Here is a 25039-nt window from a genome sequence, read left to right as displayed (position 1 = left end):
ATTGTGCCTAACGTAGAACTATTTATCACACCGACGAAAGGGGGTGGGGGTGGGGGGTGGGGTGCTACTGATGTTTCAATGCTACTACAGGACATGATAGGTGCTAGCACAATTCTGCACAAAGACTTATCAAGGGAACCAAGATTCTAGCGAAAATTTAAAAAAAAATGTAATCCAGGGATAAAAACCAAACATGGAAAACAGACTTACACAACAAAGGACATAAAATAACCAAAATAATACATACAAAGTAACAAAATTAAATGAGCTATTCGGACTACACGAAAAACTGGGAGGATGGACCAGGTGTACCGGTAGGGTAGGCGGCCTTTGCTTTTCTATAAACACCCGCGGAGTTACTCACCACGGAGATGTGTGCCTATCGAAAATAAAAAGCTGACAGCAGACAGAATTCTATCTTTCTAAACACGATTATTGCACCCATACACAGATCAGTGGACCACTCTACATCTTAAATACAAGCTATTTTCGAAGATTCATTCATTTTTCCAAACACATGTATACATTTTCAACGTACCCAAATGGAGATTGAGAACCAATCTAATGACGTAGCACTTTTATATTTGGTAACTGAGCGTTACTTTCGTTTTTTTTTCCATTTATGCATGTTAATAAGGTCGTTGTGAAAACACAAATAAATCATTCTAACTTTATTTGGTGCTACCCTGAAGAAAGAACGTTTGTTACATTCGAATCTAGACATACTATAGTTTTATAAATATAAATATTTATGAAATGATATTTTTTGTGTCATGTCTTCTTTAAAATTGAGATCTATATGCAGAATAGACTATTGTTACCTAAAAAAAATATTCGAAGAATTTTTCTGCACTATCAATCACCTTTTTGTTTGACAATATCCAAATTTCATATTAAATGGTGCTTAATACTAGTAGTATTTTCGGATATTAATACTACAAATTTGTTCATAGACTTGAGGCTTTATGTACGTTAAGGTTCATTGAACAGCAGGATTTAAATTTAAAAAAAACATAAAAAGTAATAAATTACAAGGAAGTAACTTGAATGGAAATTTCCATACTATGAACATACAGGAAGAAATGATATTTATTTCTTACTGAATGAAAGAGGAAATTGTAAGTACGTTATGGTTTTAAGAGATTATATCGAGCAATATGACACGTAGAGCGGTTGATATTATTTCATTACAACAATAAGGAAACAATATCTAATTTACATTTGTACTTAATTATGATTAAAGTATTTGAATTATTTTCCATCGAGACAACGCAAAACAGCTGAAGATAAGCATGTCTGAATGCTATCAGAATCACCAACAAATTGCTTAAGTAATGTGTCTATTAATATGGCAGATACAAACTACCAGATCAGGGCATAATCTAGGCGGCGAAATGGAGATTTAAGTCACCAAGAATTTTTAAAAATAGTCGTGGCCGTGGCCAGTTCGTGTTCTTTTAAGAGAAGTGAAGTCGCTGTGAAATTTGACCAAAGAGAGATAACTCTAGCCCTTCCAGGTAATAAGCAAACAAACGGCGGCAATTTTTGTAACGAAGAGAAAACTTAAATTGGCAGAAGTTCACTTAATTTTCATTAGTTCCAGAGCACTCCAGGGAATATTTCACCCCTTCTAGCGACTTGGATAACGGATAAAACCAGCAGAACTTATTTGAATGAATCATATTCAATTTACTGAGTTCAAGATCACAGAAAAACAATCACAAAAGGTAAGAGGTAAGGTACATGTATATTTTGTGTTCTTTGATTAAATATGTAATTTGATGACTGACAACAATTAATTTATTTACTCAGTGAGAGACTCTTACAGTGATTTTAATGGTTTTAAAATACAATCAATAATTGGTAGGTTTAACTTGGAGCACAGTTATGTGGATAAGTGCAAGTGGGTTTGAAGTGACACTTTGTTTTGATAAGGCTAAAATAATGATAATTAAGCTAACTACTATCACTTATAAAAACAATCAGGGAAATTTATGAGATAATAGACTGCCATTATGGCATATCAAGATGCAGTTATTCATTTATCAATCTAAATTATAACTCAATTATTTGAAAAAAAAATCCCACTAAACAATGTACATGTACATGTAAGCATACATGTACATTCATGTCTGTACAGGTTGATTTGTGCTTTGTATCAATTACAATACAATTGTACTCATCATAATGTCAAACAGAGATGAATTTACATGAATTGTCTTTCTTTTTCAGGAAGAGACCACATGAAGGCACAGTCTATTCTTAGACTTCAAGAACATGTTATTATAAGAAACAAGTTCTCAATGACAATCTGATCACTTACTATATTCAATTAAAGTTACTTATTATACATGTACTTATTCATTTGCAAGTATAGAAAATGGAATTACAGTATTAAATTGATCTCATTTGTTTATTATTTATTAAAATACATGTCCTTGAGATTCAACTTCATATCAATGCGATAAAATATTCTAGCAGTGAAGTATGATTTCTCCCCATTCCAGACTCACTTCTCCCTATCACTACTGGAAGGGAGAAGTCACTTCTCCTATTCACTGAATCCTTGATTATGTATGCCCTGCCAGATATAATATTCTTATTGTAATGTAGAGAACTACGGATGATGGGTTCATTGTGATATCAATTGTATCAATATTACTTTAAAATCAATGGCGACCTCGAGTTTTAAACAAACTTATATTTGAGAAATAATCACTTGTATAAGGTTTAGTTCCTTGTTTACGCCGAAAATAAAACAAAATGACCTGAATATATAAATTAGAGCAATACAATATTGCTCGATATATTAATGTAGTTAAACTAACGATCGATATCATATGAAAATTACATTTCGAGGACTAAATATGATTTATTTGATTAGTATAATTTTCAGCCTAACAAACGTTGATTATTAAATCCATGTACACCAATTGCAAATTGTAAATATCGGGGAAATACTGAATTGTCAGAAGTGGGATAATTCAAATCCAAAGCATGGGCCTAAACGTGAACACATGCAACAGAGATCATCTATATACACAATATAGCGAACCAAATGAAAAAGATTACACATACAAATTGAAGGAAATGGAAACATGAAATTACATTAAAAATTTAAGAACAAGCAATATTAACTCCCACAAAAACACCGGGATCGACAACAGGTGCTCCGGAATGGTAAACATGGCCTACTATACTAGTGGCACCCGCTGTATTGCAAGTGCTTACAATCCAGTAATAAATTATCGAAAATAATGCAACTCCGCGACACGTGTAAAACACTATTCATACTAGGGCGAAACCATTCATTTCAACTTAGTATCAGGATGTAAACGTAGCAAATAACTTGAAATTGGAAACAGAAATGTCCGAAATTAACAACATTTAAACCGGACACGTGTATGAAAGTTGTTTTGTACCTCGAATAAAGACTTTTTTAGAACACCATTATGTTTAGACTAAAACTCAAAATAAAAAGCGTTCAACTCAAGTCCTGTCTGCATAGAAATCTGGGTTATAAACAAAACCATGCATTCGTATCCCACTACAATCAACCAAATCAAGAACGGCATTTCATGCTAAGTGTCAATTTTATTTTCAATCTAGTTAATTTTTATCTCAAAAGTGCAAATAAGAATAGAATAAAAAGCAGGAATGGTTATGTTATGTAGTCTGTACCTTTTGATAAATAAGAGATAAAAAGATATTTTGTGGTTTTTTTTTACATGCATAAGTAAGGACGCTTACACTACCGGAGCACCTAGTCTATGCTCTTAGTTTATAGCGGAGTACGAGTTGTTCATTTACTTATGTTACTTTGTATGTTTTGTTTTAGTTACTTTATATGTACTTTGTTGTGTATGTCTGTTTTCCATGTCTGATCTTTGTCCCCGGGAAAAATTATTTTGAGTTCCGCTAGAATTTTGGTTCCCTTGATTACTCTTTGATCACATGACTGATATTTATAAAACTGCTACTTATACTACTAGATGCAATGTTAGGTTTAAGTCTTAAATCAAGTTCAAGAATATTTTCAGGTTGAATACATTCTTCGAATACGGGATGTACAAATACTAAAAAGAGCTGAGCTTCGCAGAAGACAGAATGTTTCATCACATTCCTCCCGCCTTCCACCCTGTGTTTTTGAATGTGATTTGTCTGATTGCCTGTCTTGGCACGTAAGCATGCATTCATTTTTACAAAATGGTATGTGGGGCAACAACAAAAGTACATATACAAGTGCATGATTGCCTGTTAGGGCACATAGGTGGATTTGTTTTAAGGACACTTCAGTATACCCTATTGCACAGGTATGTTTGCGGTATAATACACAAGTTTGTGGGAAGCACCATGTGGACCAACAAAAAGGAGTTAACACTTTATACTATACTATGCATACCGGTTTCTTTTATCTTGCGATTGGTGTTCAGGAGGTGTGTTTGTATTTCAATCTATCTTTGTTTTGTTTACAAAATCAAGGTTTCTCCTTTCTCTGTTGCATATATGCAGTTTTTGAAGATTTTTATAAAGGTCTTGTTAAATGTGATATGAGTCAGGACCAGACGATACAATCTGTTTGAATTTTTTTGCTGTAATTGTGGTGTCATAAATATCACCCTTGTTATACCCCAACTCGCATAGTAGTATGCATGTGTACAGTGTTCATCTTGTCTGTTCGTCCGACCGTTCATTGGATCCTAGATCTTATCCGCAAATTCTTTTAAACTGCCTATTGCAATTTGGTAATATTTTCTTGATTTTTTATCACAAAGCAATTGTGCACCTCCTTGTTTGTTTTGTTTTTTTTCTACTAAAGAACTTTCGAACTCTCCTATATGGTCTCTGGGTGGGGAAGCGGGAATAACACCTAGCGAGTTTTGCTGACAGTTTTTTTTCTGGTTTTACTTTTATTGTGTTTTAACAAAATATTTCTATACATCACGTTTTCATTTATTGCCTTTTTATAACTTCAGTTATTTCCAAGCAAAGGAAGAACATAATGGACAAATAAAGGATGGTAATATCCCATTTATCAGGTATAAAAGTAATTCATAATTGAAGTAAAAAATAACTATTTTGAAAGAAGTAGGAACTATGCAGTACAAATTGTACTTCGTAACAAGTTGTCTAGATCAGTAAATGAGTGACAGTAATTTTATTTTGACCTATCTAGCACGGAATCTGAACTTCTTTTCAGTAGAAAGTTTTAATATTTGGAATTTCGAAAGAATTATCTGCTCCTGAATGGGACGTGCGTAATACATTGAAACATATATAACGATTTGTTTCAAAACGCTAATGAATAAATTTATTTAAGAATTGGCAATAATAAACATTTTGTCTATTGAAAAATAACATAAATTTTCCATGTGCATATTGTTTATTGCGGGAAGTGCAATAAACAAAATATGCACATGGAAAATTTATGTTATTTTTCAGTAGACAAAATTTTAATCATAGCCAATTCTTATTAATTTATTTTAAAACATATTTTTATCTTTAAACATGAGAAATGTAGCTCTGAATTTAACTGAATAGAGGCGTGTCAATATTTTGTATCCATTGAGATATAAAAAACCATTATTTTAACCAATCAGATTACAGTATTCATTTCAAATTAATTTATATCAACATAATTTGTCAAAACCGAATCCCAAAATTCGCTTCTAAGTTTCAAAATACATTTTATTTGATGTAGAGGGACTTGTGTCTGGTTTAGGCAGGTCTTCCAATAATGCAGTGTTAAGGGTAGACAAATTTGAGTGAATCTTGATGCCATGAAATCGTATTATTTTACAGCGATCTTGGGAAGGAGAAAATAGCTGGAGCTCTATTTAGTCTGTTCTTTTCTTTCTACATATTCATTGGTAAGTATTTACATATCATTATTTTATTATTTTTGTATATAGCTTCAGTATTAAGGAGCAACACTTCCGCTGTATCTGTGTATAATGATGTTTTGAGGCCAGCTGCTGCCTGCCCTGTGGTATGATGATTTCCTTGTCGTTCATAGAAGACCAGTGGTTGGCTTTGGGCTGACATTTATATCCGTTGGGGTTTTTGTCTGTTTGACATATACTCCATACCTATTCTTGTTATAAATATATTTTCAATAAATATTTAACAAGTTCTGGATATGTGTGATAGTAAATATTTACTTAAAAGTAAATCTTTGCCATTTACCACCCAATCTGGATACTAACTGCCATCTAGAGTTTAGTCAAACATTTGGTTTGGATTCTTACACCATTTTATTAAAAATAATACAATAAAAAGTAAGCACGTTTAAGGAAACGTACGAAATGAATAGACAAAAACCAAACGTTTATATTGAAGACAGAAATAGAAAACAAGAATGGAATAAAAAATATACATAAAAATAAAATTATTGAGCATCGATGCGTCCACTGAAAACTGGGAAATCAGGAAGATGATAGATGGTAAAAATAAAAAAAAAACAAATACTGTAAAGCGGGAAATTGTCGTGAAGTTTTAGTTTTCACTTTGAATATTTACGAGATTTAAGGAATGACAAAATTAAAACAAAACGCTAAATTTGAGTCAAGATATTTTAAATATGATTTCCATCCTATTAAATCTGATGTTTAAAGACGGTAAAAATTTGTCATCCCTTTTCAAAAAAGTTCGGCACCTGAAAAATTACCCGCTATACGGTATGAATATTTTCCCTGAACAGGGTTTAAGAAGAAAGAGGTGTTTTCATCATATTCAGTATTTATTTTTAGCCTTCAATGTAATTACAATAAGATTCGAACAAGTCAAGTCAAAGTACAGATTTAATGACGGAAGATGTCTTCAAGTTGCCAATGTTGGTATATATGGCACCGGACTTATGGCATGTACTGGGCAATGGATGTTCACTAATTTTAAAGAGGTAGAGATATTTTGTCACTTAACATTTACGGAACCGTATTTAGAAACATACATATGTCATGTTTATCAAACAGAAGAGAAAGAACAACAAAGATCTACATGCATTAATATTTTGGTCGGCTTTTCATTTGAAGGACGAAGCTATTTTATTCAATGAGTAATCGAGGGAACCAAGGTTATAGCGGTAATCAAAAGAATGTAATCTAGTGACAAAGACCAGACATTACATGGAAAACAGACATAAATAACAAAGAACATAAAGTAACTAAAATCATACATACAAAATAACAAAAGCAAATGAGCTACTCGGACTCCATTACAAACTGGGAGCATGGAAAAAACGACTTTGGTGGTGATGCGCCACTTCTATGTCATTGTTGATGCCTCAACAGGGATACCCGATACTTCCCAGAAATCCACTTTGCGTCTGCCTAAAAAGTTTGAACAATTACTTCCGTATTGTTACGGTATTGCCAGAGCTTGTTACCACTATTATGACTCCTAAATTCACCATCGTTGCCTGAGCGACAGGGTTTCGAATCAAGATTAAAAAGAATAAGGTCTCATACGATAACTAAGTTTTATTTCTGTTATCAAGATCTTATCGAAAATGTTTGTGCTTATGGCAAACATATTATGAATGATTGGTTTTCGTTATATAAACAATTATTTTCTGTACTTTTTACCTATCTTCATCTTAACTTGACTTATTTTGAAGAAAGGACCATTGCGGTGTTTTTTTTCTTGATATTTCTATTTGTTATACGAACATTCCTCTATGACTATCGTCCATAGTTTATTGGCTCTGTAATATTCTTTTTTGACTGATGTATATTTTTACTCGCTATTCAGTGCTCTTCAATTGATATTCATGTCATTCTGGGTAATTAATAATCGGAACTACTCAGCCTATCTCAGTACCCAAAAGTGTATCCAAAATGGCCGTAAGGTTCAAATTGTGCAAATATCGAATATTAATATATTGAACAAGTTTTTGCCGACAATTGATTCAAAGCCGTCACAAGACCTAGACCACAAATGTCATCCAAATTATGATACAACAATGTATATGATCGTCCCACTTCACTCTGTAACAGGAAACATTCCTCATTATAAAATGAATTGAATAATAATGTAAACATGTTTTACAGGAAAAGGGTGATATGTTAATGCTGAATGCCCATATGGCCGGTAAATGGATAGCTTATTCTATGAGCTTCCTTTATGTATTAATGCAGAGTTTGTTATCTGCCTTCTGGAAAGAGGTAGAAGGACGATCGCTACTTGTCATCATAATCAGAGCATTTTTTTCAGCTCTGCATCTGGCCCTTTTGATAGCGTGTATCCTTTTGATAATATTCAATAGACAACCTTTTATGCAAACGTAATTTGTCTTTGGTGGGGTTTAATAAATAAGGTAAAATTGCATCGTCAAAGATATATATTTTACCATACAGGTGGTCATGTATAGCCGCGTTCCTTATAAATTAACATGTTGTCATAAATTAATAAATAAATTAATAAAAATAGCAGAAACACAAAGTAATGAACCTAGAAATAAAAGATAAAAAATAAAAAAAAATAGAATAGTATAGCGTTGTAATGCGGAAAACATAAAGAAAACGTAACAGCTTGATGTTTCATTGGTAATCATTGTTTTCCTTGAAAATGAAGATATCGCACTTCAAGAAAACTACATGAAAACTATGTTTGTAAGTATTTTATGAGTGTGTTATTGAATTAAAAATGTGTACAAAGAAGGACAAGCTGACCCTGCCGGGCTCCTGATGTCACTACCGTTTTCTTGTGAGAGTTTATATTGCTAGTTCCTTAGTTTTTTTTCATGTGACGTATTGTTTCCCTTATCTTAAGTTTTTATGTGTTTTTGTTTTGTTTTTGTTGGCTACATTGTGTATGTAGATCGTCTCTATTTCGTGTGTCCACATTTGAATCAATTCGGTACGTATTGCCTATATTTAGTTAATATTGAAAAGTGCCAGAGAGCTTTTGATTAATGCTGCCCAATGTGAAATATATAACTATACCATTTGTTATGATGTAAGTATCAAACTCATTTTTCAATTGGATACAGCCTTTTCCTTTCTGTTTAGCTTAATATGCAACAAAGAAATAGTAAAATGGCGAGACAAGATCATTTTCACTTCCAACTTGCGTTTATTTTTACAATTGGCAGGGGTGACTTTAGAAAACCAAGTATTTTATACATTTGTATTATTTTAAAATTAAAATTCGATTTCGTATAATCATAATAGTTATATTCAAACATATATCTGTCTCAAATGGTAAAACACATTTTTTTGTATATATATATATATATATATCAATATGCATTAAATATATGACATGTAGTCATGCATTTTACTAGTAAATACTGGTTCCTCGCTGACAGCTTTCGCACGAGGGGTTCCGATTTCACAAACTATTTCATCGTTACAACAGTTACAATAATATAATAACACTTGCAGGTTCTTAATTGAAAATTGTACTGCTCATCCATTTTGTTTTGGAAATATAGTGTACAAAGCACATTCCTCAAACTAAATTCGACGGAGTTATCAATGGATAGATTTATTTGTAAAGGATACGGTTTTCAAATATTTGTCTATTTTTTTAAACTTGTTTACATAAATTCACATATTCGACCCTTAGTTACAGCCCTACATAAAATCAACCATTTTTGCAGTATTATACTTCGTCAAGCCTTACCTTTTGAGTATTTGATGTTATTACTCAAAAACCGGACTACTGGAATTGTAGTGAACCTATTATTTTGAATGGTGGTAATTTTGATGGTATTGTCATTCATTGATATGAGCTAGGTTTCAGTAACTGCGTGCTTTATTTCATTATCTCATCTGTATATATGTTGTTTGTTGAGATATTCTGAGAACTGGATTAACTACAGTGTGTATATTCGTTGTTTCCATTCATTTTTGACTTTCATTAAAGGGGGTTTAACACTACCGAAGACATGCAGCTGTCCACAGTTAGATGTTGGTCACTTATGTGTCTTCGTGTCGTTATTTAACCTACTTTTTAGTTTTAGTTTATTTTGGAGAAGTGTCATTGTTGTGTTACCGTGGATTTTATAACCTTTGTTGTCGAGGCATTTCATAGCTTACTGAAAGGCGAGTGTACACCTATTAAAAACATTTAGGTGATCTTTGTAAGTATTTACTATTTTATAAAGGTTATACAATGGTGCAAATGTCGCATTTCACCGTATCATTTCCTTTTATCTAACTTGTTTTATAGGATATTTGTTACTAAGTTTCCTAACGTCCACTTCTTAGGAATATTTCAGTGAAAATCCCCCCATCAATCATGGCCAGGTTTTTTTTCAAAATTAAATGTGACAAGTCAATACGAAACTGTCGGCAGTAGAAATCTTCAGGTATCAAACTGTTGAAAAGAATTACTTGAAACTTAATATGCAGTAAAATTGCAATGTGTAGCCTTCGTGCATTGTACTTAGAAATATTGATCATATATTGATGTTAGGGTCTTTGTCTCTTTTTGAACATAATTTCCTTAACTCCTCCCATTGAACAGTCAGAGGTAGCCAATTTCTGCGGTTTCAAAAAAGTGTTAGGTTGGATAGTGTTAAAATCAATTTTGCAGGAATTATTTTGGCGGTTTTCTGTCCACATCGAAATAGCGAAAATTAGTCCGTTTACAGCTTAACTTAACAACCAACCAACAGATGTTAATTCTATTTTTTAGAACCAGAACAACATTAACGATAACGATGCTGCTGTAATTGACTGGATATTGATTTTAATCCCATCATTATTCACTCTGACATTCATACCAGAATTCTATAAATTCAAAACAAAATTTAAGATTGAATATAAGGACGGCGGTGCAATATATGGTACATTCAGCCAGGGAGATGCAACATATTTGGGTCAGATACCGGGAAGGGGAAGTATTGAGGAACCGTCAACTTCACTTATATCTGCTGCAGAAAACCAAGTAAGAGATAGTGAAGATACAAATAACGATAACAGGAACTGTATGTCTTTCAATGAATATCAGACAGATGAGACGGAAAATCTAATTACATAGTCTCAAAACTGTTAATAAACTGCTGTGTTGATACATACATTTTTAAGTACGTGTAAAAGAAATCATTAGGAAGTTTATATTTTGAGATGTCATGTTTAAAGGAGATAATGTTTACTGTTCATATAGGATATTAAATGTGCATTTCAATAAATTTTATTTCATCGCCCATGCGTGTAAACGAACTGTTTCTGGTGTACATTAAATGTTTCGGTACCAATAACAAGCTCAGCGTTATTGTACTTGTGTAACATGGTTTTTATAGGATATGTCTGATGCTAAACTGGAACTGTACTTATATGTAATACCTTGATGTGTACGTTAGTATTGTCATTTAAGTTCCTTTTTATTTAAAACAAATTAGTTGTGTAAATATGATTTTTAATTATCATCAATTCTTCATATTGATGTAGCTTATCTCTCATTAATGTTTAAGAACTTGTCTGTCTAAGAATGGGGCAAAATGTATATAACAAGTGGCACATGAAGGAAAAACACAGAAATTATATTGCATTATTTAAGTATTTATATATCATAACGTCAAAAAGTTACCATCAAAATGTTTCTTAATTTGCCCTTTCACGATATCGAAAGGACAAATTTAGTCGAAATGCAATAATTAAAAATGGCAGTTACATTTTCCTGCATTTTTCCTCAAATAAGCAGTAAAAAAATATATGTCTATCAAATGCTTCAAGATAAATTTAAAGATTGGCTGTTTTCCAGATGCACTGAATATATTTGAGACAAAACAAATAAAATTTGAGAAAAAATGCCGTGCCCCTGTCTGCCCGATTCTTACACAGAATAGTACTGAAAACCATCGCACATCACACATGAAAACACAATTTATCCATGATATTTGTATATGTCTTTTTACATTTTCACATGTGTAAAAAGTTCATGGTCACATACGTCATCCTTATAAAGTATTGTGACAGAAATTTGCGTTTTCTGTTTGTGTTTGTTTATTTATTACTTTAAACCTATTTTATTTATGAATATCAAACATATGTACAAAATAGATCAAAGTTGACAAACAGTATTCGGTAACAATCACTGAGATTCCATTAATCCGTCTCCTTAGATATACTGACAATTTATACGTTTAAACATACAACAGGCGCGCTAAGTAAATAAGATACATCATGTACATGTACTACTATGTAATGCAATATAGATATTGATAATGAAAAGAAATTAAATTTGTTTGTTGTTTACGCTTCCAATTCATTATACTTGCTTATTCATGTTGTATAATACAACGTGCAAAAATAAATATTTCATTAATGCAAAAATGGTAGTTTGTTTTCGTTAACCTGTACTCGTAAAACTTTGCTTTGCTAGAAAAGCTTATTCTATTGCAAATGTCCGAAGAGATGGTTTTACGTTGAAAGAACCGACTCTCCGGTGTTCCCGGTGGTATCGTCACAAATAATTTCTCCTCTAAGCACCTTTGATATTATTACTTTTGTATCATAGTTCTGGTAAAGCCATCTGTAAGAGAAAACAAATTAGCAGAGTCAACAGAAAAAAAAATTTACAGCTAATTTATTCTTACGTTTCTGTGTTAATTGACATTGATAATTGGTCATTCGTTGTTTTTAGTCTGTTTCCTAGGTCAACTCTTCATCCTTTGATTATGAATACCCTGTTTCTCTTTCTAATCGTCGGTCTTTTTTTATCTTAATTTCTGTAAATATATATTTTGATAAAGACAACTAATTGATATTGTATGAAATTGTCAGCAAAACACTTTGATAACGAATTATGAGACAAATGTTGATACCCGTTATATCATTTTAATATTCAGTTCATAGATATCGTTTAAGAGGACGTTTACCCTACCCGTGCACCTGGTCAATGATCCCAGTTTTCAGTGGAGTCCGACTTGCTCATTTACTTTTGTTACTTTGTTTATGTAATTTGATTATTTTGTTATTTTTTTGTGTTTGTCCCTCTTCCATGACTGGTCTTTGTCCCAGGATTACATTCTTTTGATTTCCCTAGTTCCCTTGAGTTTAAATATGGATTTGCTGTGAGGATAGTACATATTTACACAACACGAATTATACCGAAACATAATCTGGTAGATCTGTAGAATGTATGACAGGTGTTTAGTAATGAGAAAATAAACTTTTAGGGTTAATCCCCTTATTGCACAAATATATGTACCATAAGATGAAACGTGTAGCATTTCATACACATGTCAGTATGGATTTAAATGAAATTGACCAATAGCAAAAATAAAAGCCTTGAATAATTTCCAATGAATTAGACAGTGCTGTACATTAAAATAAAACAATAAGGCAATTCTTTAATTAAAAAAAACTAAACAATATTTAATTCCTAATTATATTAGCAGTTATATGTCCGCAATAGTTTGCTATCACATTTCCCCCGGAAAATTTTTAGTGTTTTTAAGAATCAGACAAAATGGAAAATTGAAAAGACCATTATTTGATCTCTGCATCACTGGATTTGCGCAGTAATTTTTCAATATAATCTTAGAAAAATAAGGTTCACTTTCAGTCCATTTTAATGAAATTGTAACTCAATTATGCAGCATGATATGGAAAATCTTGTCTTATTTCCTTGATTCTAATGGTGCAAATAGTCAAATTACACTACCAAAATGATGGGTTTTTCATACCATGTTTCACACACTGCCTGATTATTACAGGGGCTGACAATTAATTTGAACGGTTTATTAGGCAGAACAAGAAAGGCTCAGGTCTCTATAAAGGACAATAATCATAAAGTTATCATATGTCCTTTGCTTTAAAGAGGAAATACATTGGTGACATTTATCTGAAACTAGGGATCCAATTTGTTCATCCTGTCATAGGTTTCCTTCCCTATCCCGGCTACCTCGAACGTAACGTAATATGAGCAGCTCGTCAGGTGTTTCTACACAATCTGAGGGCACTTACCCTTCTGGTGCACCAGGTTTCATGGAATTCGGAATGCTCATATACTTTTGTTTTCTATGTGCGTATTACGTTGTTTAGGACATGTTCTTTGTACTATTTGCCTATTTACCTGATCAATTCGTTATCCTTAGATAAGTTTATGATTACTGTTCGAATCCTGGTTTCCTTGATCTCTCATAACATCTAAGAGAAAGAGTAATCAAGGGAACTAATTGACATAAAGAAACATTTTTCATATATAAACAGGGTATCCTTAGAATATTTTAACCAAATTAAAGTAAAATGATTGAATGAATGTCATTTTCATAATTATCTACATTATGTAACAGTTACCAAAGAATTTTTGTTGAGAGTAATATCATGTTGTCTGTATGACATCATCAACTATGTCCACACAAAATGGTTCGTATTTGTTCGTTCTTATTCAGAATCTATAGTTTAAGTTAAATAAAATCTGTAAAAATAAATTTTCAACAGTTACTTTTTTTTTTACACATTTCTAATATCATACAATCTCTGAAACCATTTACCGTAAAAAAAAATCCTCATGTAATAATAAAAAAGTTTCCCATCACCGCTGATGAACTTGTTCACCTTATACTGCCATTCTTATCGTAGAAGAAATCAGGTAAAAGAAATAGCTTTAAAGTCAATAAACAAAAATAGAAGACATTTGCTTTTAGCTTGACATATGTTCAATTCAATTCGTTTTTTTGTTATAATGTCATCTTACAATAGACCGAACATACATAATTTTCGTTCTTATTAATATAAGTTTACCTAGTCACTCCTACGAAAGTATTGGACATAATAATGAAAAATTGGTATTACAGGTATGGCAAAACGTTTATATCATGATGAGAAAAAAATCGTATTTTCAGTAGTGATTTTTTTAATTATTATTATAGAAATCAAATATGTTATTTTATGAAGTTTGGAGGTGATTATCTCAAACGTACAATCATTGATGATATTTCGCACATTTACTCTCAGGAATTTTGAAACAAAATTTTCAAAACTTGATTATATATTGAATAATTTTAAAAAATGGTAAGGGTCTTTATTATTCACGTTTGTTAAGGCCCAGGGCAAAATATTGATGACCATATAATAAAGACAAAAACTTTCACACCACAAAGGGAGACAATCAGGTTGAGATATTTACCACAGTATTTTAAGATTATTATTTTTAATTTAACCCTGTTATGGACATTAACTGTGTCACAAGGTAACTTGAGTGTTGACATGTCATTTAAAGAAGCACACAAAGCCTGTAATTTGATATTTGGTGTATCCATTTAAATCATCAAGCTAAACATAAAAAACCTTTGACATTTGACTTATGATTATACATGTGTAGGTTAACATTGTTCCTTTAAACCTTCATTCAAAGTTTAAGGCTTCAGACCGGAACGATGGTACACATTGAAAGTTTAAAAGAATTATTTACAAACATTTTAAGTACAAAGTGTATTAACTTATACACCAAGTTACTGAAATGACAATGTAAGTTTCATTTTTATCATCAATTTTGGTAGTTTCGTAAAATCAAAACTTATTCATGAATTTCTTCATTGTAAAGCATGTGTACATATACATATTATTTTTATATTTAAAATGTACCCATTATTTTGTTTTGTAACTTATGTTTAACATGTAAATAACTATACTGCTAATTTTATATATATACATCAATGCATCGGATTATACTTATACAAATGATTTATTTGGTGGCTTTTTTTGTCCTATCCTTTTTTAAGTGAAACATGCCTAAAGCAAACGAAGAATCAACCGAAAAACTGTCTTAACATAACACTTATTAAAGTCTCGTTATTTCCGTTAAAATGTATTTTGAATCCAGGTTAACCAAATGCCTGTGAAAATCTAAGAAATGTACGTTCAAAATAGGGTTCGGTTTAGACAGGTTTCTCTGTATTTGGTTATTACATGGTTACATAATGTATCTAATACCAAAGGAATTGTTACACGTGGTTTTCGATTAAAGGCTATTTAGCTTCATTGAAGTTGTTCTCAACGTTGATGATACTGACGATACCCTTTCATTGTACATAATTAACATTTTAATTAAACTTTTGGTTTCGATTAGCTGTACAGGTTATCTCCCTTTGTTCAATGTTTTGACTTCCAATTTTATAAAATTTGACCGGTGGCAATTTTATGCTGCCTGTTTAAATTGTAATATACTAGAAACAGTTAACCGAAATTAATGTGGTAGGTTTAGGGTTATAAAACCTGATTAAACCCGCTCTTTGCATTGGAAATACCTTTACCAAGTAAGGACCATTGCAGTGTCCTTTTTATATTGGCATTTTTCTTTCGTTTTTGACTATTCCCTTTGACTATTGCCTGGAGTTAATCAGCTCGGTAATTTTGTTATTACTCTTCTTCTGAATTTAGTTTAAATGCTGCTGATGTGGTGTTACTTCTGAAAACAAGTGTACAACATACTAAAAGTTAGCAATGTTACAATCTTTGGTATTGGAATTTTTGTATTTGATTTGTCTTGACCATATTGATAGGTCATCGTTATAGCTTTTCCTGATTACAATTGTAGTAGTAATGCTAAAGCTGACACTAAGATAATACAAAATAACGGAACACATGTATTCAACGGGTCATAGTTTTCCTTTCCTCGTTTGTCTACCCCGGACTTGACTTTTTATGAGCAACTCGGCGGGTGTGTTTCTAGAAAAGCAGAGGACGCTTACCCTACAGGTGCACCTGGTCCATGCTCTCAGTTTTTAGTGGAGTCCGAGTTGCTCATTTACTTTTGTTACATTATATGTATGATTTTAGTTACTTCATGTTCTTTGTTGTGTATGTCTGTTTTCAATGACTGGTCTTTGTCCCTGGATTACATTCTTTTGATTACCGCTATAACCTTGGTTCCCTTGATTACTCCCTTACGACCATTGCTCAATAATTAATTACATCCATATAAAATTCCGACACTGTCTATTGTAGAAGTGATTCATACTGCTGAAACTGCTGCATATGCTATATATTTTTAAAAATTTTCCTCTATGTATTCAGTTCTGTATTTTTGAGATAAACCATAGAATCATTTACCACTAATTTTTTAACTCATATGTGCAACAACCCAATGAAAACATAGACTGGTTTTATAATTGGTAACTCTCTTTGAATTAGATATAAAAGGGAACTCGGTGCGTTTTTGACATGCAGGAATCACCTCCTGTCTGATTGGTTTAACTGCCTATACCTGTACAAGTCCATATAAAATTCTGACACTGCTCATATCAAAGTGATACATGGTGATACAAAACCGGAACAAACAATGTTTTCTCAATCTTTATATGCTATATTTTTGCATAACAGTTGCCCTTTCCATATTCAGGTCTGTACTTTTGAGAAAATCGTACATTTATCTCCCACTAAAATCAAACAAATAGAACAAAATCAAGAACGATAACTCTTGCAAAGTGCTAATTTCATGTACAATCTATATAAATTTTATCTCAAATGCGCCCGAATGAAAAACTATGATTGGGTATGTGCTCTGTAAGAAATATTCTTCTGGAGTGGGTGCAATGTAGATATCTTTCGTGGTAAAATTAGCAAGAAATTAAAGTTTCAACCTAAAACCGCCTAAATCTACCCCTGACAATCCATGCTTTGCAAATTTGTTTTCAATAAAAAGGTGGGCAAATATAACTTTTCCTAGGATACACCGCTAAACAAAATATTAAAAGATTATTTATTTCATTACATTTCTTTCTGAATGTTTTTCATGGTAAAACATACTGCTTTATGATAATTTTTAAAACTTTGCAAATGAATTATGATGAAAGGGAGACAACAGCTTCGATCTTTCGATCCGACTATGATTTCATATAGATAAAAAGTGTAATAATATCAATAAGCATCAGATAATTCAATAGTATTGTCAATTTGTATGTACTTAAATTCATTAACTTAACGCATGCTTAAAAATACCAATATTATATGTACAACTTATAATTATATTGTATCGCAAATAAAGGCAATACCAGACTTTTGGATGAATGATTTCCTGTGCAGTATCAGAAAAAGTTACATTCTCCGTCACATGGAAGCTATACTGTATAATTCTTTAAAAATATATATTTTATTCTCAAAATATACCGAAAGTTTTACGAGTATCTAAGTATGAAGAGTAATACAGATTTGTCAAAAGTTTTGTTTTGTGCATCCCTTTTTTGTCAGTTAAATATCGTGGGTAAAAATGTATTTAACAGCGGTGGATTCAGGCGGGGCGTGGCGGGCGTGCGCCTCCCCTAAAGTTGGCAAAGCATGGGTTGTCAAGGGTAGATTTAGGCGGTTTTAGGTTGAATCTTAAATTTCTTGCTAATTTTACCACGAAAGATATCTACTCTAGAAGAATATTTGAAATAAAATAACCTCAACATTTTTTTAATTCATAAATTTTATCTGTTGAATTGACCGCCACTTATTTAACAACATGTCAAACAGTAACTGATGAATTTCAAGTTTGTGTAGGAAAGAATAATCAAGGGAACCATGGTGAGAGTGGTAATAAAAGATGCAATCCAGGGACAAAGACCAAACATGGAAAACAGACATATACAACAAAGAACATTAAGTAACTAAAGTCATACATACAAAGTAACAAAAGTAAATGAGCAACTCGGACTCCACTTAAAACTGGGAGCACGGACCATGTGCACCGGTAGGGTAGGCGTCCTCTGCTTTTCTATAAACTAGAACATTGTAGCTAGTAAATCTGAATTTTAACTTTTAACGCAGTGGTTTGGTAATATTCTAGATTTTGAGTTATTTAAAGCAACAAGTTTTTCACTTATGAAATTGTCGACATTGATCTTGATCAAGTTTATTTGGATATACGCCAAGGATATATTCATTGAATCAAATATTTTTCAATGGCAACATGCCGTTTTTATTATCCAGAATGAGGCTAAATGACCTGGCCAAATGTCTTTCTTTCTTTTGAACAAGGCATATTGTCACGTCAGCTTTGTACAAGACCGTGACAAAATTCAAAATCAATTCAAAATTAGATTAGCGAATTATGGGTGTGCATACTTATTTTTGACAAAGTAGATTTCAAATAAAGTGTACAAACATGTGTCAAATATGGTGTCAAAACGTTTGTAAATATAGCATCTTCAGCCATGACGGTAGACTTGTCACCAATTGTTTCCTCTATTGATTTTTCAACTATGAACAACTCAGAATGTTGTTGTTGTCTAGGGGACTCTTACCTTGTTGGTGCCCCTGGTATAGTATAGAATATTCGAAGAGTAACGACTTTGAAGATTCAGTCTTTGACTAGTATTACTTTGCAACTAATATATTAATAAATTAATTTATGTATATATATTTTCAGATGGCAGCTTGGAGACTCTCCAAAACTGGAATTTTTATTGGCATTTTTGTCATTTGTATTTTACAATTTATTTGCTCGTTTGTTTACATGTTCCTACTTGACAAGAACTCAACAGGTAAGGAAACACATGTTTCATACTTAGTTTTTTGTGATTATTTTGGTTATGATTTTGTCATGTCGTTTTATGCCACAACTCCCATTTATGCCCAAAATTGTTTTCTAATACCTTAATCTGATAGTTGTTGTAGCCGGCTGTTGTATTAATAAATTAATATTCTGTGTGTTTCTTTATGAATCAAAAGCAGTCATTCTTTTTGGATAAACAATCGTCATTCAACAAAGGTCGTATGCTGTAGTTTTCTGTGTGATGGATTAGGCTTCATATTTCGGTAGTTATGGTTTTGCATACTTCTTGTATATCCATGTTTTGGATTTAGATCTTTCTATATGTGTGATTATAATGCTGCTAATGAAACGCGTAAGACGTGTAGAGCATATCGAAATATGCAATACATATAATAGGTGTATTTGTATTTATACAATACACTTTTTTACATTTATAATTAAAATAGAACAAATTGTCAATCATCGATGCAAGAAATACCGATTCCTTACTGTACAATATTCCATTTTCCCATAGGCTCATACTCCATTAAATGGAAGGTTTACTCATAAGGTTACTGTAAGAAATACAGTTGAAATAAAAAAAAGTATTTAGGCTCAGAATGACGTAACAGAACAATCATTACTTTCAATACTAGAAGAGATATAAAAAATGATAATCACCTGCACTCAGATACATTCAGACGTTCAGACATTATTTCACATATAATTTTAAGGATAATTCTTTGTAAGAATCAGGCAATTAATGCACGTCATTTTTCTCCATTTGGATTTTTTTTTGCCTCAAATATATTCAATACATCTAGAAAACAACTGAAAAGCTATTTAATTTTTTCTTGAAGCATCAGTGACGTAGACATTTTTACTGCTTTTATAGGGCAAAATTAGAGGACAATTTTCCTGTCATAGTGCATTTCAACTGAATTTGACCTACCTATATCTTAATAAAGAAACTATACAAACACTATGATGGTTAGTCCTGTAGGTTATGAGATATAAATACTCGGACAATGCAATGGAATCTCTGCGTTTTTCTTTCTACACGTGTCACACCTAAAACACATTTTACCTGATTCTTAGATAAAGAAGTATTATAACGTGTTTACTTTCTTTTCAGTCGTGATTTGCAATGGTTACAGCCAAATACTCGAAGATGAACCACCGGTAAGCTGGACTTATGAGGCAAGATTTCTATGATTCCCGAAGCTTTCAGATAGTGTTAATTATTTACAATAATCATTTTTGTAATAAACTTCTTTGAAATCACAAAAATAATCTTGAAAAAACGTAGTCCCCATTCCTTTAATTTGTAACAGCAACATTGAAAACCAGTGAAATAATTGTGTGTAATCTTTGGCAAAGACAATCGTTTATATTTCGATCCCCAAAATTTTAAATAATACAGCGTTTAAAACCTACAATTTCAAAGAGCTTAAATAAGAAATAATTATTTTTTCCTTCTATTACACAAATCAAAAGGAAAGGAAAAATCTCTCCATAAGCTCTCCAGAGAATTAACAATAAATAGCAGCCATCGTATTTGCAATTCTCATTTTTCTAGGAAGGTACAGGATGCTTACCCTACCGGTGCACGCTTTCAATTTCAAGTGGTGTGCACGTTTACTTTTTTCTTTGCACGTGTTATTTTGGGTATTTAATGTTCTTTGTTGTGTGTGTCTCTTATTCTCGTCTTGTAATTATCCTTGGAATATATTCTTTCGATTTCCGCTCTAGTTTTGGTTCCCTTAAGTGTTAGTCTGTAAGAATCATGCAGCGAGTGGGTGAATCATGGTATGAAGAAACTCACCATTTTGGAAGTTGATAATTGACATTTCAAGGGCTGCTAACTCTTTCAAAAACCTCATTTTACTAACATACCATTTTAAAATTTCTAAGGAAATCCAGTGTTGCAGAGATAATATAAATAAATTGTCTTTTGAATAGATAATGCATCCTGGAGTAAAATCATTTTGTCAGATCGATGGGTTTTTGACATGCATGTTTCTGATTTTAAAAATTATTCCATCTAATGTTTTGTTATTTGCACCTATTCATACAATACCTTAAAGACATACGTTAACTTCTATTGCATTTCACATATGTAAATTTTCAATTGGCAAAATATTTTGAATTTTGCTTCGTTAGACTTTAGACGTCATTGATGCAACTACCTTTTGTAGAGCAATCTTGACAGTGATACAAACGGCAATAACAATTTCCAGCTCCACATCAATAGAAGGACGGCACTACTACACGGTCATTTTAGGTCAAACAAAAGTAAGAGATATTTTTAAGCAATCATGATAAGAAGCTATCTAACCGAGATTGCATTTTAAAGTGGCTGATAGTTTTGGAAAGGGGGATAAAGTTAATGATAATGTAATGTACCGTGGGCCATGCGGTTGTAGCAATTTTGGGGTTAATTTTTTTTAGAGATTGTGTATAATATTTGTACTGAACAAGAGTTATCGTTCTTGATTTGGTTAATATAAGAAGGAGATGCATGTATTGTTTTCTGTATACATATCTCTGCTGTAAGGACTGTATTAAAGTAAAAAAAGATATCAAATAAAGACCGAAAAAACATCGTTTGCTTGGAATTTTTGTCTGCACTTTGAGTCATCTGTATTATTTGCTCTGTACATTTTGTATGGATTGATACTAAAACATTTTTGTTTACAACGTTGTGTCGAATTTCAATAATAACTTTATAAACACAAACCAAATGTACTAAAACGTCTTTGTTGAACTTACAAAATGAATGAAATTCTTCTGCTCATACATGTATTTATAAACATGTACACAATGACATTTCTGTTATGGGCTACAATGAGGGAGAGTGGTTGTAAAAGTAAAAAAAAACAATATATGCATTTGAATCATATTGATCATTCCATCCTATTTTATAAAATTATACCACAGAATAGGCAAGTTAATCTTTCAAACCGTAAACTTTCCTTTTCTGAAACGAGTACTTTTTTTTCCAAGGTTATCTAACGATAGGAATACCGACGGTTGCACGACATGGGGTAAACTACCTAGACAGCACTATTGATTCATTACTCCGACAATCAACTGTATCTGAACGAGATGAAATTGTTGTCGTCGTATATCTAGCCGACTCAAACCAAACATGGGTACACCAAACCGGAGAACGATTGAAACAGAAATATTACAGATACTTAGAATCGGGGTTTTTGCAAGTTTTTCATTACAAGGAACAAGTGTTTCCAGACTTTTCGAAGGTTACACGAACATTTAATGATTCTTTAGACCGGGTTGCTTGGCGGAGTAAACAGAACATCGATTATGCATTTATGTTCATGTATTGCAAAAATATTTCATATTATTACATGCAGCTTGAAGACGACGTTTTAGCAATGCCCAATTATTTTTCAAATATAAGGTTCTTTGTATCCAGTGCAAATTTTCAAAAGAGTTGGTTTTGTCTAGAATTTTCTAGTCTTGGTTTCCTGGGGAAGTTAGTTCGGAACAGTGATCTACAAGAAATTGCAAACTTTTTATTAATGTTTTACTGGCACCAACCTGGTGACTTGCTATTAAAATACCTGATACATATCAACACTCAGTTTGACGACATTATTCGGAAACCGTCACTTTTTCAACACAAGGGGGTCATTTCGTCATTGACTGGTAAGCGACAATACTTAACCGACTCATCTGTAAAACAAACGTTTTCCCGAAAGCGATTTTATAATCTCAATCCCAAAGCTGATGTTTCGACATCGATCGAAACATTCGAAGACCATACTGCAGAAAAAGCATATGACCTTTCAGATGACTACTTTTGGGGGATGACACCAAAGGAAGGAGACCAATTCGTTATCAAATTTCACCAATCAGAAAACATTACGAGAATATACATAGGTTTAGGACTGCCACAGCGTTCAGATGACATTTTCAAAGCGTGTGAAGTAAAGGTATCATCTGGTGACTGTGAGAAATGGACAATTATTGGAACAATAAAAGCATCCGATTTTGATACTGAGAAACTGAAAATAAATCTACAATTTAACATTAAGTGCATATTACTGAATGTAGTAAAAAATCAAACAACATGGGTTGTCGTTCGTGAAATATCTATTTTTAGAAAAGGCGATGTCGTTATAGAAAATCCGTCATTCGTCAACAATAAAATGATGTTTTCGCGACAGGAAATAGAAAAAAGAATGAAACAGAATAATATGTATGCATATCAAATGCATCGGGTACGAATGGAAGAAATACAAAGACAGCAGCTTGCTAAAATGAATGCAGACGTTTGGTTAAAGAAAATACGTCAGTTACCAAACTTTGTTCCGTTTCAAGCACCAGTTTTCAAGCCTAACTTTTTACAGCAAATCAACAAAAACATTAAAGGAGGTATGAATCAGCCAAATAATTATTTTCACAAACGAACACGTTCATGACGGTCTTAAGAGAGAACTATTGGAACAGAAAACTTCAACAATTACGTAATCTTGCGAAATTAGACATTTTAACCAATAGGAAGCAGGGGAAACATGTAAATGCTAGAAAGGCCTAATTATGAACTGATATGTCATTAATTATATAGAACATTTGATTTCTATAGGATGATGACAAAATGCACATTTCTAATATCATACGAAATCTGAAACCATTAACCGCAAAACAAATTCCCTTCATGTGATAAAAAAGATTCCCATTTTCTCTTAATGCAAAATTTTAACCTAATATTACTACATTTATTGTAGGAGTGCTCAAGTAATATTTTATATTAGGGGTAGTGGGAAATTTTTTTTTAATTTCTAGATGATTGTTTGTTAGATAAATGCTTCATGAATATGATATTGACTTTTTTTATTTGACAAAAATCTAATTTTTTCCTTAAGTTAAAAGTCATCGTTTCATTACAGTAGAGGTCCTAAGGGAGGTTTCCGGGAGTTGGAACCCTCCTTTTGTTGGATAATTATTTTCATGTATGATGACGTAAGGGACTAAATGTGTTTAAAAATGGAGGATACGGCATGCATGGTATCAGACCCTCCCTACCATTGGTTAACGCATAGACATAAATGGTTTAAATGCTCTTTTTAAAGGTGATCCTAAAATTATGATAGGTCTATGAAGTACTCTTTTGGCTAGATCCTTTTATATCAGTTTCCGCTTATAGATGACGTATTATCTTTAAACAATCCTAATTTCGGGGATTTGATACATCGCATCTACCCCAAAGAAATTGAGATAAAGGATACTACAGACACAGTAAGGTCAGCCTCATATCTTGACCTACACTTAGAAATCGATGGTAAAGGAAAACTATTGACCAGACTTTACGACAAACGTGATCACTTTTCATTCAGAATTGTCAACTTTTCTTTCATCTGTGGCAACATCCCTTCAGCACCTGGTATGGAGTGTTCATATCACAACTCATACGTTATGCCAGAGCTTGCTGAAACTACGCAGACTTTTTGTGTCACGATAGAACTCCAACAAATAGGCTTCTAGAACAGGGTTATGTTGCTACAAGATTGAAGTCATCACTACAGAAGTTTTATGGTAGTCATCATGAACTCGTGAATCATTATGGTGTATCCATCTGTACCATGAAAACTGATTTATTCAA

At 32.3% G+C, this 25039-nt stretch overlaps 2 protein-coding genes across 11 annotated transcripts; both read left to right on the top strand.

Annotated features, from left to right (window-relative positions):
* Positions 1-960: 960 nt before the first annotated feature.
* Positions 961-12281, top strand: LOC148610469 (uncharacterized). 9 transcript variants are annotated; one of them, XM_088595492.1, is made up of 9 exons: positions 961-1118; positions 1598-1727; positions 4041-4181; positions 4977-5039; positions 5803-5870; positions 6750-6898; positions 8049-8238; positions 8572-8609; positions 10642-12281. In XM_088595492.1, the coding sequence occupies exons 3-9, from the start codon at positions 4108-4110 to the stop codon at positions 10984-10986; spliced, it is 927 nt and encodes a 308-aa protein (XP_088451618.1). In that variant the 5' UTR covers positions 961-1118; positions 1598-1727; positions 4041-4107; the 3' UTR covers positions 10987-12281. The 9 variants fall into 9 exon arrangements, with proteins under 9 accessions (XP_088451618.1, XP_088451614.1, XP_088451623.1 ...); XM_088595489.1 differs by having other exon boundaries at positions 1041-1118; positions 1356-1727; XM_088595493.1 differs by having other exon boundaries at positions 1104-1122.
* Positions 12282-12431: 150 nt separating this feature from the next.
* On the top strand, positions 12432-24258 carry LOC148610468 (alpha-1,3-mannosyl-glycoprotein 4-beta-N-acetylglucosaminyltransferase C-like). Of its 2 annotated transcripts, none has more exons than XM_088595479.1 (5): positions 12432-15422; positions 19306-19420; positions 20546-20592; positions 21609-21705; positions 22417-24258. In XM_088595479.1, the coding sequence occupies exons 2-5, from the start codon at positions 19306-19308 to the stop codon at positions 23856-23858; spliced, it is 1701 nt and encodes a 566-aa protein (XP_088451605.1). In that variant the 5' UTR covers positions 12432-15422; the 3' UTR covers positions 23859-24258. The 2 variants fall into 2 exon arrangements, with proteins under 2 accessions (XP_088451605.1, XP_088451604.1); XM_088595478.1 differs by having other exon boundaries at positions 20546-20610.
* Positions 24259-25039: the final 781 nt, after the last annotated feature.

Source organism: Perna viridis, chromosome 8, assembly GCF_037379345.1.
Source record: "Perna viridis isolate PV_CMFRI_1.1 ecotype Kerala chromosome 8, ASM3737934v1, whole genome shotgun sequence".
In the NCBI taxonomy this organism is placed as follows: Eukaryota; Metazoa; Mollusca; class Bivalvia; order Mytilida; family Mytilidae; genus Perna; species Perna viridis.
Note: the sequence above shows the minus strand (reverse complement) of the source record. Positions and strands in the feature narration are given on the sequence as shown.